Source organism: Apium graveolens, chromosome 11 (genome assembly GCF_009905375.1).
Source record: "Apium graveolens cultivar Ventura chromosome 11, ASM990537v1, whole genome shotgun sequence".
In the NCBI taxonomy this organism is placed as follows: Eukaryota; Viridiplantae; Streptophyta; class Magnoliopsida; order Apiales; family Apiaceae; genus Apium; species Apium graveolens.
This window is the reverse complement of record NC_133657.1, coordinates 9,849,983-9,865,390: the sequence shown is the minus strand read 5'-3', so window position 1 is coordinate 9,865,390 and position 15,408 is coordinate 9,849,983. Positions and strand designations below refer to the sequence as shown.

Sequence of the window (15,408 nt, the reverse complement as noted above, 5' to 3'; positions counted from 1 at the left end):
GCACTTTTCACATCCATTTGAAAGATTTTAAACTTCTTGTGAGCAGCATAAGCCAAAAAGATTCTTATGGCTTCCAATCTAGCAACTGGAGCAAATTTTTCATCATAGTCAATACCCTCCTGTTGAGAGTAACCTTTAGCAACCAGCCTTGCTTTGTTTCTTGTAATTATGTCATCACTGTCAGTTTTATTTTTGAACACCCATTTTGTACCAACAATTGATATGTCCTTTGGTCTTGGTACTAGGGTCCAGACTTTATTTCTTTCAAATTCATTTAACTCTTCCTGCATTGCTTGCACCCAATCAGCATCTTGAAGAGCTTCTTCCACTTTCTTTGGTTCAATCTGAGATAGAAAAGAATGATAGAGACATTTATTTATTGTTGTTGTTATTCTAGTTCTAACACCTGCTTCAGGATCTTCAATTATTAAGTCAGGTGTGTGTGATTTAGTCCACTTCCTTGCAGATGAAATTGATCTCTAGAACTGGATCCTCCCCCATGATCCATGCTGTCTCCATCAGCATTTTATGATGCTCCCCCTGAAGTTATGCTCTCTGAGATTCTAGAATTTGAGTTGGATCCTTCAGGAATTGAAGAATTAGAGTTTCCAGAATTGTCAGAATTTGGCTCATCAGAACTTGATAAATCAGAACTTGAAGAGCCAATGACTGGTTCCGATGCTTCTTGAGAGTCTTGAGATGTGGTATGATCATCAGCTTGCTCCCCCCGAACATATGCATTTTCCTTTGGAGCAGTTACCACAGTTTCAATGACATCAGAATTTCCCGTCAGAACTTACAGGATCAGGATTTAGGTCATCAGAATTTACAAAATCAGAATTTACATCTTCATTTTCAAATCTCAGCTGATCATTATCATTGAAATCTTCATGTCCAGTAATCTATCATCAAAAGATATATTGATAGATTTCATGACAACCCTTGTTCTTAAATTGTAGACTCTGAATGCTTTTGTGGAAAGTGGATATCCAACAAAAATTTCTTCATCAGCTTTTAGATCAAATTTTGACAGCTGTTCAGGATGAGTCTTAAGAACAAAACACTTGAATTCAAATACATGAAAGTATTTGAGATTTGGCTTCTTTTTCTTCACCATCTCATATGGTGTTTTTCCATGCTTGTTTATGAGTGTAGCATTCTGTGTAAAATAAGTAGTTTGCACAGCTTCAGCCCAAAAATAGGTTAGTAGCTTTGCTTAATCAATCATAGTTCGTGCAGCTTCAATAAGAGTCTTGTTCTTTCTTTCTACAACTCCATTCTGCTATGGAGTTCCAGGTGCAGAAAATTCCTGCTTTATTCCTTGCTCTTTGCGACTCTTCCATGATTGAATTCTTGAACTCAGTGCCATTATCACTTCTTATTATTTTAACAGAATCTTTGACAAACTTATCCAGCTGTCTAACATGATCAGTTAAAGTAGATGCAGTTTCATTCTTCTTGTGCAAGAAATACACCCAAGTGTATCTTGTGAACTCATCCACTATAACCATAGCATATTTATTCCTTGCAATAGACATGACATTGACTGGACCAAATAGATCAACATGCAGTAAGTGATAAGGCTCAAAAATTGAGGATTCAGTTTTGCTCTTGAATGAAGATTTTCTTTGTTTTGCCTTTTGACATGAGTGACAAAGACCATCAGGAGCAAATATTGATTTCGGCAGTCCTCTCACAAGATCTTTCTTTACTAGCTCATTTATGTTGTTGAAATTTAAATGAGAAAGTCTCTTGTGCCAATTCCAGCTTTCTTCAATTGATGCTCTGCTTAACAGACAGATTACAGAACCATCAGAATTTGTTGAAATTCTGGCTTCATATATGTTACCATGTTTGTAACCTTTCAGAACCACTTTGCCTATAGAATTACTTATAACTTCACAGTGTTCTTCAAAGAAATCCACATGATAACCTCTGTCACAGATTTGACTCACACTTAGCAGATTATGTTTAAGTCCTGAGACAAGAGCTACTGTTTCAATTATGACATTCCCAAGATTGATATTACTATATCCCAGAGTCTTTCTCATGTTGCCATCTCCATAAGAAACTCCTGGGCCATCTTTCTCCACAAAGTCTGATAGCAGGGCTTTATTTCCAGTCATATGTCCTGAACATCCACTGTCCAGAACCAGGATGTTTAACCTGTTGCCCTGCAATCACAAAGACCACTATTGATTAGTTTTAAGGACCCAGACTTGCTTGGATCCTTTGGCCTTGTTAAGTTTTTTAGCATTTGCAGCGGATTTAGTTTTAGAGTTTATGCTAACATGCTTTTTATCAGACTTTATATCAGACTTTGCATCAGAATTTACACTAGAAGGAATTACACTAATTTTCTTTAAAGAAGGTTTTATTTCATAATAATCATAGTACAAACTATGATATTCCTTACAAGTATAAATAGAATGCCATAAACTACCACAATGAAAACAAGGATTTTGTGGTTTAAACCTAACAGACTGACTCTTAACTCCTGATCTAGGAGGTAAAAAGTTTATATCTTTATTTTTCCTGCAAAAAGAAGCAAGATGGTTAGAGTTTCCACAATTATAGCATTTCTTTCTAGGAGCATTAGGAACAGGCATATAATTATTACTTTTATTCACACCTTCATTTCCATTCCTATTTTTCCTAGCTTCCTTTACCTTATTCACATTTTTAATCTCTTTCAGCTTATACTTAAGCTGCTTCTTTGTCATTAAGCCAATGTTTACCAAAGCTAGTTTATCCTGTTTTAATTTGTCAGAAGTTGACTTTTCTTTGACTTCTGTTTTAGAGTCTTTCATCTCTTCAGAATCAGACACAACAGTTTTTGCAACAAATTTAATATGATTTACCTTTGGCTTTTTGAGTCTATTTGATAGCAATTGGCTTAATTGGCAAAGTTCCTTTCTCACTTTTACCATCTTTATAACCTCACCCCTCTTTCCAATTTCTACTACTTAGAATATTCTGAGTTGTTCTGCTAGAGTTAGTCCAAGTCCTGATGATTTCTCTTTCTTTTCTAATTCAGTTTTTAGATAATCATTCTATTTAAGCAATTCATTCTTAACATACACAACATTATCTCTCTCTGTCTGAATAGTGTTCATCTTGAATAACTCTTCTTCAAAATAGCTAATTCTATTTTTGTACTTTAGATTTTTGTGAATAGTGTTTTTAGATTCTAATTCTTCAAGATAGCTAATTCAAGATTTTAATTATTTTCAGATAGCTAACTCTTCTTAGACTTGTGTCACACGTATTCTTCCATAATGGGCTACTCTGATTATGGGCTATAGATTTGTGTCCCACGTGTTCTTACATAATAGACTCCCCTAATTATGGGTTTTAGGATTGACTTGTTTCTGGATTGGGCCGGGTCCTGATTCGCCCTATGAGTCTAACTCACCCCAGAGCACGTTGACCCCTAACTGAAATATTTATATCGCGTCAATTACTGCGAGTCATTAGTCTTTAGGAAAGCAAAGCGTAGTTGTTTAGGTTTATTTTTATTTATCATTTGAAAAGGTCTTTAAGTATAAATTTGGAAAAAAAACAGTAAAAACAGACAAAGATATGATAAAACTAAAAAGGTAGTTTGACATCGGTAGCTTTTCCTTATACCAACTACAATTTCTACATGTTGAAAACTGAAAAGAGTACAACTAGAGTCATTCTGTACAAATTCAGAACTTGTGAAATTCAATATATGTCTCATCCTGATCTACAACATGCAACATGGGACTGTTACATTATCCTGGTATACCGGAGGAATTGTGTGTACTTGATTTAGTTTTACATCTTTCTATAGACTGCATTTGTATGTCAGGAAACTTGTGGCTGACTATCATTGTTCTTTCGCTTAAGCATTTCTTTAATATCAGTTTCCTTCTTATCAACAAAATCTTTGAAGCTTGTGGCGCGACTAGGGAGTCTATTAGCAGACCTTCCTGGTTCAGGATCCTCTTCGTCGTTTTCTGGAGTAAATTTGCGGTACTGGCAGTATACTCTACAGAAAAAGACAACAAGAGCGACGAAACATGAAGTGCCACATATGAGGAATAAACCCCAGAAGCTCGTAAGTGAAAGCCGTGTGATATCAACTTGGTTGGTGCTTTCAGAGCACATATTTTTGGAAAGCCATTTGTCATGTATTCTTTGTAGCTCGCCGTTTTCTGAGAGTTGAAGAATTGCAGTTGATAAGTCTTCCGCAAGAGGAGAGTCCCTCTGGAACGCCTGAGTGCGAAAAATGTACTGGTTCAGCAATCAAAAGAAATGAAAATACTATTGCATAGAGAAAAACATTAGGAATGTCTTAGAACTTACAAAGCCCCAGCCACTTCTTGTAAACTCTTCTCCCACAGTTCTAAATTCACAGTTCGTGTTGGATAGAAAGAGCCTGATGTAAGGAAGCTCGTCAACTATTGCTGCCACACCCCCACCTTTTGGACCTCTATGAAGCGCATTAATGTAATCATCCTGAGTTTTCAAAATTCGAATCCTTGACTTAGCAATGTTGAGTTCATTAATCAGATAATTGAATGCAAATGAACCATCTTGAACTCCAATCGGTACACTGCTTGAGATCAAGCTGTCTATTCCTTCAATCTGTGATGTCAGCTGTTGTACTGTGAGGATTGATGTTAAACTAGCCGTGTAACTTGAATTTATAATCAACACTACCCAGAGCCATAGAATCAGCACCAAACGTCCTAGAGTACTAACAGTGTTCTCTCCTGTGCGGATATAAGCAAAGGTGATGTTAAAGAAAGTCGAGCAAAAAATTATGCAAATTGTAAATGTAGACTGGATAATCTGTGGGACAGAATTAAAGCTAAAGGAAAACTTTGGAACATGCTTAACGGAGTGGCATGAGCTACTTACGGTGCGAAAAGAACATTGTTGAAAAGCTAAACCTGCAGAAGTGAATTACTGATTAGTATGATTTCAACATCATAAAAGCAAAAGTATAATAAGGAGATGATAGCAGGAAAACCACAACATAAAGAAGTGCATGAAGTTTACGGGGCAATTATCTGATTGACTAAGAGTATGACATGTGGATTCGGAATAATCAAGAAGAAATATACCCAGCATCAAATTTTGAAAATTATGCAGGACAAAGTTTGCTGGGGGATACTTGGATATTGCTTTTCTATGGTTATCTACAATTTGATAACAAAAGATGGCTTTTATCTAAGCCATGCGTATGGTTATTGACATTGGAAACTTGCCTAAACTGCTCAGAATTCATCATTCTGATACATCACCAAACTGCAATATCGGATTTTAATCAGCACATAGAGCTTACCATAATATTGTGACCAGTTGTTGGCTTAGTGGACCGCGAAATTCATGATTAATCCGGTGCTCAAGAATCCAGACAACAACTCCGACAAAAAGAAAGAAAGCGCCAGTTACACCCCACATTTCCCAGGTAAATGGTTTGAGGAAAGCCCAGGCAGTAGATTTTACTTTCTTGACAGGAGTTACTACAACAAGTCCAGATTCCATGTACGGCTGGGTAAAGTCCACAATCCTGGTCCTATTAGTCACAATGGTAATGTCTCCAACAGCTGCATCGTACTTCTGAAAATTAAATAAATCTATATATTAACATAACATAGCCAGGAACAACTCATAAACCCTTAAACAATTGGGAACTGTCTTGATGAGTTCTTAAACTGTATTATCATTATGATAACTAAAGTAGAGGCCATGTATAAGAAAAGAGATTATTTTTTTATACTTGTCCGTTTATTCGAATCTTATACATATGCAAATTGGGAACTGGTCCTTATTACAGAAGCTATTATACAATCAAAATAGCTACTTCAGAGTTCAGAACCAGGTCATCTACACAGATTAAGAAAGCTCTGTATCTTACTAACTGTTAACTGTATTTGCAAAGTTAGAGACTCACATTTTGGGCAACGTCATACACAAGATTGCTGAAACTAGGGTTTCTCAGGCCATCTCCATAGGGTAAGTATGAGCGAGGGACAGGGTAAGGCAACAGGGCAACTGCAGCTTCAAATACATCTATACAGTATCCTTTCACTCCAGCAGGGCCCTTATCTTTAGTGACAAATTCTTTGTAAGTCACTCGATAAGGCACTGCAATCCGCAAAGGCTTCCCATTGTTTGGGAATACCCATCCTCGAGGAGTTGTAGCAGTTTCAGCAGGCCAAATTACACTGTGAAGATGATGATCTAGGGAAGAAGCGTTCAAAGGCTTTTTGTATAATACTTCAGGAGGCTCAATTGAGAGACCAGAATAATTTGACCAATAACCTATTCTGCGTGATCCAGTTCCACCTATGTTAATAATCTGGTAAGATGGATTTATCAAATTTCTGTTGTGATCAAATCCTATCTGACCAGCAAGACCTGTGAAGTTTATTTTAGCAAGTATCTGAAGTAATATATTCCCTTGATCAAAGCTACGGAGTTCTGATAAATGCAGTTTACTTCCCTTTCCATCTTGTAACTTGTTATCATATGAGAAAGAGATGTTACCACCTTCATTGAAGAATTCATCAAGACCACGAGCAAGTAACCAGATAGAATCGTAAGCATAGAGTGCATAAGAGTTGAAGTAGAATGTTTCCTTTTCTTTTATTTGCTTCCACCGAGTTGAAAATCGTTTTTTCAAATAAGAATCCGGGGTGTGATGGCGAAGTGCAACAACCCCCTGTAAAAGGTCCATGGTCTTAGGATCAACTGATTCTAACAAATCCAAGACAGAAAGAAGCCAATCTGTTGCAATCCAGACATATCCACTGGCCATCATCCCATGCTTTTCTGCTTCAGCAAACACTGAGAGACCAGAGTCAGGATTTACATGTACTACATACACACGAGACTCCATTAGGTTAATGCCAGCTAACATGTTGTTGATGTCACTTCTTGATGCTCCAGGAGTAAGGGCAGCCTTGTAAGAAATTTTGGCACGTTTCTCTGCCAGTGCATCACCCAATGCTGAAATGCCATTTCTACCATACTCGTCATCAACAAAGATGGCTATTACCTCGTTCCATCTGTAGTGTTGAACAATATCGGCAATTGCATGCATTTGGGAATAGTCACTATGAGTGGTGCGGAGGAAATAGGGGAACTGCAAAGCAGAAAGGGTGGGGTCTGTAGCTCCAAATGACAGTAGAGGCACATGAAGTTCGTTTACAACATGAGAGATTACATGAGCAATTCCAGAGGACTGTGGGCCGATTACAGCGACCACATCATTCTCCATCAGCTGCAGAGCTACATGATTAATAATGCTTGTCAAAATTTCCTACTTCTGTTTTTCCATAAATTGAGCTGTTCAATTTGCTCAAGCATTCCTAATCTTCTATATAGCAATGAATTGATACTTGGAATCCAAAAGTTGTCAACATTTACTCTATTAGGAAGGTGAGTGTCATAGTTCTGCTATTATCATTATGCAAAGCTGAAGAATTAACGAATTGAAACTTGGCTTCCGCTGAAACAGAAGTAATACAGACCACTAGTCACTACAAGTGAATCCACAGTATATTTCAAGTTTCTATGTTAATTGCAATTAATATAACGATCTGCTATACAACACTATGCAAGCCTTTTAATGTATAAAACTATAAACACCTCTTAACGATAACACTATGAGAACCTTTTACTGCATAGGTGCAAAGACAAAGATGGAAAGACTACCACGGATCATGTGAAACACTTATTAATGTGTCACATGCTAATAAATCGTGAAAACTGCATATTTATAGTGTAATAATACTCAAGCAGTGATACTTATCCAGATTTAATACAATTAAACCAGCTTCCAATTGCTTTTAATAAGAAAATTGTCCAGATATTCAACATTTCGAGAGCTTGGAAAGAAAGAAAGTTTTTTGTGATTTTATTCTGCTGCAGAAATTACCTCCAACGGTGCCAAGAAATCCGCTGCAATTCGTGTCATGCAGTATCATACTAAGGTTTGTTCCTGGCAGAATGCTTGAATCGGAGTTGACATCATCAATGGCAGCTACAATGGCGGGCTGCACGGATCGCCCAATGACCGAGTTTAATGTGAATAGAGCTCCAAAATTGACAACACTTGGCCTCGGATAGGAAACATTAGTTTCTCCGGTTACATTAGCGACTTCAGTTAGCAAACAAATAGAAAGAATAATTGTGCATAATGAAGTGCTCAGAAGCATATGGCTCTTCATTGTTGAGAAAGTCAGGAACTGAATAGTTGATTCTTCAAGAAATTATTCATTAAGATTGTCAACAATCTACATCCAGTATCTTTACATTCCCAACTGCAAAACACTGAAACACCTAACATTCAAATTCAATCTATGTATCCTAATATTCAATATTTGTAGCCTAATAATATTGAATAATGCAACTTGGTTGATTGTATAAATTATTAGCCACATGGGAAACCAGCTAGAATTCCACATAATCAATATTGAGTCAGAACATTGTACAATAACAAGTTATAAAGATTCAACTAGGTGTTATTTAATGATAGTAGTATTAACATTAACCTAAACTAAATATATGATTAAAATTAAACATATAAATAAAACCCTACTAGTAGTATGCTATAGGAGTATTTAATAAAGCAACTAGGTAAGTCAACTTAGCTCACTGAACCAACTTAGCTACCATCATCACAGAAAAAAATTCTAATAAATGAGAAGGTAAAATATGAATGGAAGTAAACATGAATATCAGTCGACACATATTTAACATTACCACAAAACTCAATCTAAACGTGGAAGTTAACAGTGTTTAACAGTGGCATACACATGCTGCTGTCTCAAATAATCTTGTATACATGAAGACAAGAGAAAGGCAGTCTTGTTATCTGAGCAAGGAATCGTTCTTAGTGTTATAATAATTTTTAAAAGTGCAAAATGTGAGATATACACATGACAGAGTATTAGAAAGGGAAGAAAAAGAGAGGAGTGAAGGAGGTTGGCTTGCTCAGAGATATTCACAGATGTTTAGGTCAAAAGCAGACTTCAACTTGGTTGCTGATTGGTTGAGATGTTGTATACGTAGGATACTTGTGTGGATCTTAAAAGTGTACACGTGACATGCATGTCACACTATACTTTTGAATTTTGATAGCGTTGATATTTTGTATTGTGTAATCCCTACATTTATAAGGTGTTGTCTCATATGGTTCCTCACAATTTTATTACTCAATATGTTTGAATATAGCGGTTCAAAAACCTAGTCGAGCCGAGTTTTATCATATAGAACTTAGTTTTATTTTTTCTTTTCACGAACGGAGCCGAATCGAAATTTCTTATCGTACAAAAATAATGTTCGAGCTCATTAACTTATAAGCCGAATACGAGATTGTTCGCAAACAAAAATGAGCGGAGTCAAGCCGAGACAAAATAATTAGGTCAACCGCTATTTGACTGTGAAAATAGCATATCAAATAAAATTATTTTTTTTGAAACTTTGGTCATATAACTAATATATATATATATATTTATATATATATAGTTGCTCAAATGAGAACTCATATTATTGGTGAGAATTGAGATCTAATCTCAACCACACATTTTCATTCCCAAATTAAATCACAGCCACATAACTTATTTTTTTAATTTTATTTTCATTTAACCCACCTACAAATTTGAATATAGGATACACTACTTAAATAGCTCTTTTTTATGTGTTATGCAAGAAAGCAACTTACATAATGTTTTTCAAAACAATGCTATGCAATATGTATAAATTAAAAATTAATACTAACATAGCATTTATTTGGCAAGTGCTATATAAGTTTTAAGTTGTATAGCGTTTGGGCAAGTGTTACATGAGAGTGTATTTTAAGTAAATTAATTTTATTTTTAATTTATTTTTAAATACCTAGTTAACGGTTATAGAAGAGCTATTGAAGTAAACATATTGTAAGTTATCATAGGAGTAATTTATTTCTGCGACACAATGCGTCCGTCCGTCACCGCACTAATCGAGGCAATTTATAGAACCAGTCTGGGCAAATTGAGCAAGCACTTTGAACCTCCATCGGAAAGTTTTTTCTGGATATTCTCTGAGGTATGGTGTATGGGTCTTTATCAATAGCTCTGCCTTTGATTCGAACAAATTAATCAAACGAATTTCATAGAGCCAATCCTGACCGTCATGTTAATTTTATACGATTTGTGAGTATCCTGCCTTCGTATCACATTCATATCAATTCGTGAGTATTCAAATTATGGGTTTTCTAATTTAGGGTTTTTGATTAGGTTTTTTAACTTGATGGATTTTTAATTTTAGAGGTTTTAATTAGGGGTTATTCTATACTTGTTTGCACTGTTTTATTACTGAATCAGGCATACTTAGTTAGAGGTTTATCTTTTGTGTTTAATTTAGTTTTTCATAATTAGACCAAATGAAGGTGCTTGATGCTGATATGAGCAACCCAACTTATATACCTGGCATAACTATATTATCTTAGTTGCGGTAATATGCACATCCTTATATTTATAGAATTGATCTTATCCCAGAACAGAGAGCTAATCCTGACCATTTTTCTGATTATAGTCACTGTGTCTTCCTGGATTCCATGATACTTGGAATTAGTCATGTTATTCATATCAATTTTTCTAGATGTGAAAAGATATGATTGAAAATTAGAGGTTTCACACGTAAGTATAATTTATATTTACCATAACGACTTATTTACTTTGTAAGAGTTTGCAATTGAGAGATAATCTAAATTTGGTCGGGCCTTGATCAATGTGGTCAGTCACCCTGGTTTTTCTTATCTTCTTTGGAAAAATCAGAATATAAGTTTCAAAATTTTAGTAAATTTATTTGGTTAATGTTGAGTTTGATTGATAATCTATAGATGTTATTGGTGTCGGTCGTTTCTCTATCTTCTTTAGAGTTTTAAAAAAAGCACAAGAGAGGGTAATAGTTTCTGCAAAGAAATGATCAAAAGTCTTGTATTTTAAGATTTTGGAAATTTGACGCCCCAAGAGGGTGGCAAAGGTGTGGTTGAGTAATACTTGAAGAGGGGAGGACCTTCTGATAAAAAAACACCCTCTAAAATTTACCTATAATTTAAGTGAAGATCTTCTCTGATTTTCCAGTCCTGTCACAAAAATAGCAAGTTTTACTCATCATTTATATAAGTATAATATGTGTTTACCATAATTCTTTCCAATTTGGGAACCCCACTAAGAAATCTCAAAGATCATTTTTTTTAATTTCAAAGTATAGTCTAGTTTATATTTGTAGCTTAAATACTGGGAAGTTGAAAGCTGGTGCGATTTTGGTAGCCTTGTAGTCTCTATCAGAGAACAAGATACTCTCGAAAGCTCTAAACATGATGTAAGTACATACTAGTAGTAGTTTAAAGCATGGACAACCAATATTGGTAAATGTATGTTTTTATAATTCTGAAAATCATAGTAATACATGCTATAGTCTATATATACCAATTGAGATATATTTGTCGCTTTGACAGAGGCTTGTACATTTTCATGTTTATTTAAGTTTACTACAGTGTCATACCTAAGTTTTACATTTTCATATTTCGCCTTGATAGCATTTTCTCTCTTTTATTATTCCATGACATCATTTCATTTATCTTTATAGTAGTGCTGGCATCTACGGTGAAGCCTAATAGTGCTAATGGTCATCATTATTCTGCAAGGAGCTTAGATATAACTTAGTTTTTATACGAACTTAGAATTGAGGGAAATGCCTGATTTTTTTATATTTTTATATTTCAGTTGGAACAAACAAAGGCTATATTATATTTAGAGAATGTATATATTTAGAAAAAAAAGAAATTCAGGGGTTAATGATGCATATATTGTTATTAAAATTTGTAAATCTGAGGGATTTTTGTTAGTGATATTTAATCTCTGCACATCTGTCTATGCCTGTGATTGCAGGTAAGAAATGAAGCATGTCAATGTTATTCCGAATAGTCAATTCAAGGAGCACTGACAAGGAAATGGAATGGTTAACATCCTTTATCAGAATGGTGTGTACGTTTCTGTCATCCAAACTAATTAGAATACCAATTTAGGAATTCTTACTAATAAGTGTAAGTTATGAATGAGACCCTATGCCAAGTTATTGTTACTGAGGATATATTTTGATACAATTGTTTTTTTGTGGTCCTTTCACTCTATAAATGTCAAATGTCGTGAAATGAGGTTTGATTGTATCTTTGTTTATTAATGTTATTAAGGATTATGCCGGCGATGCAATAACTGATAAAGGTGATATTTGGAGATCGTGGTCCAAATACTTTTATGGATGCTGCAAGGCCAGCAATGGCTTTGCAAGTAAGTTTATACTCGCCACACATTCATACACCTAACACATACATTTTCGATTTCGTGATTAGTAATTAAGTTTAAGTTGTTTCTGCTATTCAATTAACAGAAGCTGAAGAAATCACACAGGAGAATCGGTACTCGTGCATTGCAACCAGTTGTGGTTTAAACCAACAAAGAACTGGGGTAAAGCTTCATCATTTAAATTGATGCAATAATGTGTCATGTAGATTGTACTCCTTCTTGCATCTTTAATCTATCTTAGGTACTTTAAAACAATTTGCTTTAGGATAATTAATGTCAATACTCCGGTTCTGTGTAATAGCTACTTCAGACCAATTTCGAGGACATTTGAAAAAATTATTTGATTCATGATTGTGCAAGTATCTCTGTACTTAATACGGGGATCGGAGTGTCCGAGTATTTGACACATGAATCCCAGCTTCCTAGGGTTGATCATATAGTCAAACACACCCTTTCTGACGTTTAATTTGTTGACAATCTTCCCTCTTCCAGGTATCTATCAAATTTCTGATCTGTATAATAAATTTTAAGTTCCACTTAACTATCTTAATTATAGAGGTTCTACATGTACTTCAGAATGTTGGTCGTTGCCTATTCTAGCTAATCTGAACACATAAATGCATGATCTGCAGATAAATAAATAATTGAAACTTGATCCATGGCTAAAATGTGCATTTGTATATGTGTTTGAATAGAATGGTAAAGAGTGTATTGGACTTTATATACTGTTTTAGACTTTGCTAGAACCTAAGTAACCTGTCCAGAAATTTGGGTGGCCCTGTAATGGACCAACACGAACCGTGCACTATTGGTACAAGTTAATGATGGTTGTGCCTTGATCTGGATTGTGCATTGTAAAATCTGTATTATGTATTTATGCTGGCATTTCATTGTTCATGTTTATATATGTTTTTGAGTTGGATTTTAACGATAAGATTGTCACATGTCATCGTAGCTGATGTTACTTCTCTGGAGGAGTTGTTGCTATATTAACTTAATAGGCAAACTGTAAAGAAAAGACTTCAGATTCTTAATAAATTAGTTTGAGTGACTAAATTAAAGAGTAAATTGGAATGACTTTTGTGGATGGAAACACAACTACAATGATCATTTTGATATATTCATGCAATAGTATGTTTCGTGTATCAAGTTTGAACTTGATATGCTTGCATTCTCAGGTTGCTATTATGGTGGAGGAGAGAAAGAGAAAAATGAACTGGGCAAATTACGTAGAAGGTGGAAAACACTGCACGTAAGGTTTCCCGATTTTGTTTGATTAGTATAACCTAAAACTCTTAAGGTTTCCCACCAGTCTATTTTAAGTAGGCTAAATGGTTCATGATAGTCGGATAATAATCTCTTCTTTGATTTACAGATGAGCGATCCAGATATGTTAAGAAGTAAAGGGAAATGCCCACTTACTCCTAAGAAGTAAGTCTAATGTTGAGAGCACCGAGTTACAGTAAAGATGTTCATTTGTATGTGGCTTTAGGCGAAGTATATCGAGGAGAAGAGACATTGGCTCCCCTGAAGGCACTCTTTCCAAATTTTCATTCGAAGGAAACCATAGCCAGCAAAGAAGAGTTAGAACCATTTTCGCGGTTTTCTTTTCGCATGGCTGCACTGGATAATATAGTATGTGATGAAAGCAATGTATTTGTTACCAACAATAATGGTAATATGGCTAATATGATCAATGAAGAAGCCAAAATTTGTTGTTGGCTCCGGTTGGGCTGGCTTTGCTACTGCACTTCACCTCTGCAGACAGATGCTTCAAGGCTTTAAACCACACATGCGCAACCTTCTTAATAAAGGTACATAGATATATCATATATATATATATATACTTTATTTAGTAACTTCTGTGAGTCAATTGGTTCATCTGTAATGATGTGAACAATTGTTATTTTGTAGGATAAAGATGATGCGTTAAGAATGCAGTGTGTTGTTGAAGGGCGCCTGGTGTACTCTCATGATAGATAACTTTATAGACATGATGTTGCCAGCAGAGTAGTTCACAATAATTTTATTCTTTTCCATTCTTTCATAATTATCAGAAATTTTAGACTAGTATGCACAAGAATGCAATGTAAGGAATGATTGTAATTTCTAAATTGCTTTCAGAAAGGGGCTGTCACTAGTACTTTCATTTTTTATTTGAGCATTTATCTTTCATATTGAATCTTTATAAAAAAATATTACTTTTTATTAAATTATGAAATTATTGTTGATAAAAATGAAATCAGAAAAAAAAAATTAATATCTTTATCCAGTAAACAGCTGTTGAAGTAGTAAAATAAAGATAGTGCTTGAATAGTATTTATACAAGTGTTATTGAAGTGTTAACACTTATGTATCACTTCCTTACATAGCGTTTTTAAAAATGGTATTTAAGTTCTGGTGCTTGCATAGCATAATAAGAAGTGTTATATAAGACACTTGTACTTGCATAGCACTGACTTGCATAGCACTTAAAAGTGTTATGTAAGTGCAAAAATAAATGCTATGTAAGTCCAAATATGTAGTAGGATCCATATACTCTTTCCATCCGATTTATTCCCTCCTCCCATCCCACGTACATATAACCTATACATACAAAGCTTTCAACTGCCCCCACAATCGCCGCCCATCCCCCTTCTCATCTTCATCCCTTCCTCTACCGTCCCTTTCACCTCCACTGCCATCCATAACCGTCGCAACACCTCAAATACCGGCAACGCATCTCCTCTAATTCTGATATGCTCGATGACACCATTAAAGCTCTGCTCCAGCTCCATACGGAGATAAATTAGTGATTTTTTGTTATACCAGAGTTGTTTATATTCAAATATGTTGATTTTATTGACTTTATATCGAAAATGATGAAGATGTGGAGGTGGTTATGTAGAGGTGTAGGTGGCTGAAATTGAAGATTTGGAAATTTTGTTTTGATTTTCATGATTTAATTGGTGGTGATTGTAATTCGTGTTGGTTAGAGTGGTGAACAGTAATTAATGATGGTGATGCGCTAGTGGGCAGAAAAAGTGGTTGGCTGTGGGGATTATTTGTTGCATGCGGTAATTTTCATTTTCCGGTG

At 35.1% G+C, this 15,408-nt stretch overlaps 2 protein-coding genes across 8 annotated transcripts; one reads left to right on the top strand and one right to left on the bottom strand.

The window, feature by feature from the left end:
- Positions 1–3,599: 3,599 nt before the first annotated feature.
- On the bottom strand, positions 3,600–9,020 carry LOC141698033 (glutamate receptor 3.4-like). Of its 3 annotated transcripts, none has more exons than XM_074502635.1 (7): positions 8,746–9,020; positions 7,919–8,313; positions 5,930–7,269; positions 5,318–5,595; positions 4,891–4,922; positions 4,333–4,742; positions 3,600–4,242 (listed from the first exon to the last, which is right to left on the bottom strand). In XM_074502635.1, the coding sequence occupies exons 2-7, from the start codon at positions 8,208–8,210 to the stop codon at positions 3,832–3,834; spliced, it is 2,763 nt and encodes a 920-aa protein (XP_074358736.1). In that variant the 5' UTR covers positions 8,211–8,313; positions 8,746–9,020; the 3' UTR covers positions 3,600–3,831. The 3 variants fall into 3 exon arrangements, with proteins under 3 accessions (XP_074358736.1, XP_074358738.1, XP_074358739.1); XM_074502637.1 differs by having other exon boundaries at positions 8,797–9,020; XM_074502638.1 differs by lacking the exon at positions 8,746–9,020 and having other exon boundaries at positions 5,930–7,261; positions 7,919–8,102.
- An 818-nt stretch (positions 9,021–9,838) lies between these two features.
- On the top strand, positions 9,839–14,507 carry LOC141698501 (O-fucosyltransferase 6-like). 5 transcript variants are annotated; one of them, XM_074503207.1, is made up of 7 exons: positions 9,839–10,175; positions 11,919–12,010; positions 12,221–12,317; positions 12,418–12,494; positions 13,511–13,584; positions 13,708–14,146; positions 14,247–14,507. In XM_074503207.1, exons 2-6 carry the CDS (start codon positions 11,933–11,935, stop codon positions 13,709–13,711), a joined length of 330 nt encoding a protein of 109 aa, XP_074359308.1. In that variant the 5' UTR covers positions 9,839–10,175; positions 11,919–11,932; the 3' UTR covers positions 13,712–14,146; positions 14,247–14,507. The 5 variants fall into 5 exon arrangements, 4 of the variants coding, with proteins under 4 accessions (XP_074359308.1, XP_074359307.1, XP_074359310.1 ...); XM_074503206.1 differs by having other exon boundaries at positions 9,841–10,068; XM_074503209.1 differs by having other exon boundaries at positions 9,845–10,175; positions 11,919–11,988.
- The last annotated feature ends 901 nt before the right edge of the window (positions 14,508–15,408 follow it).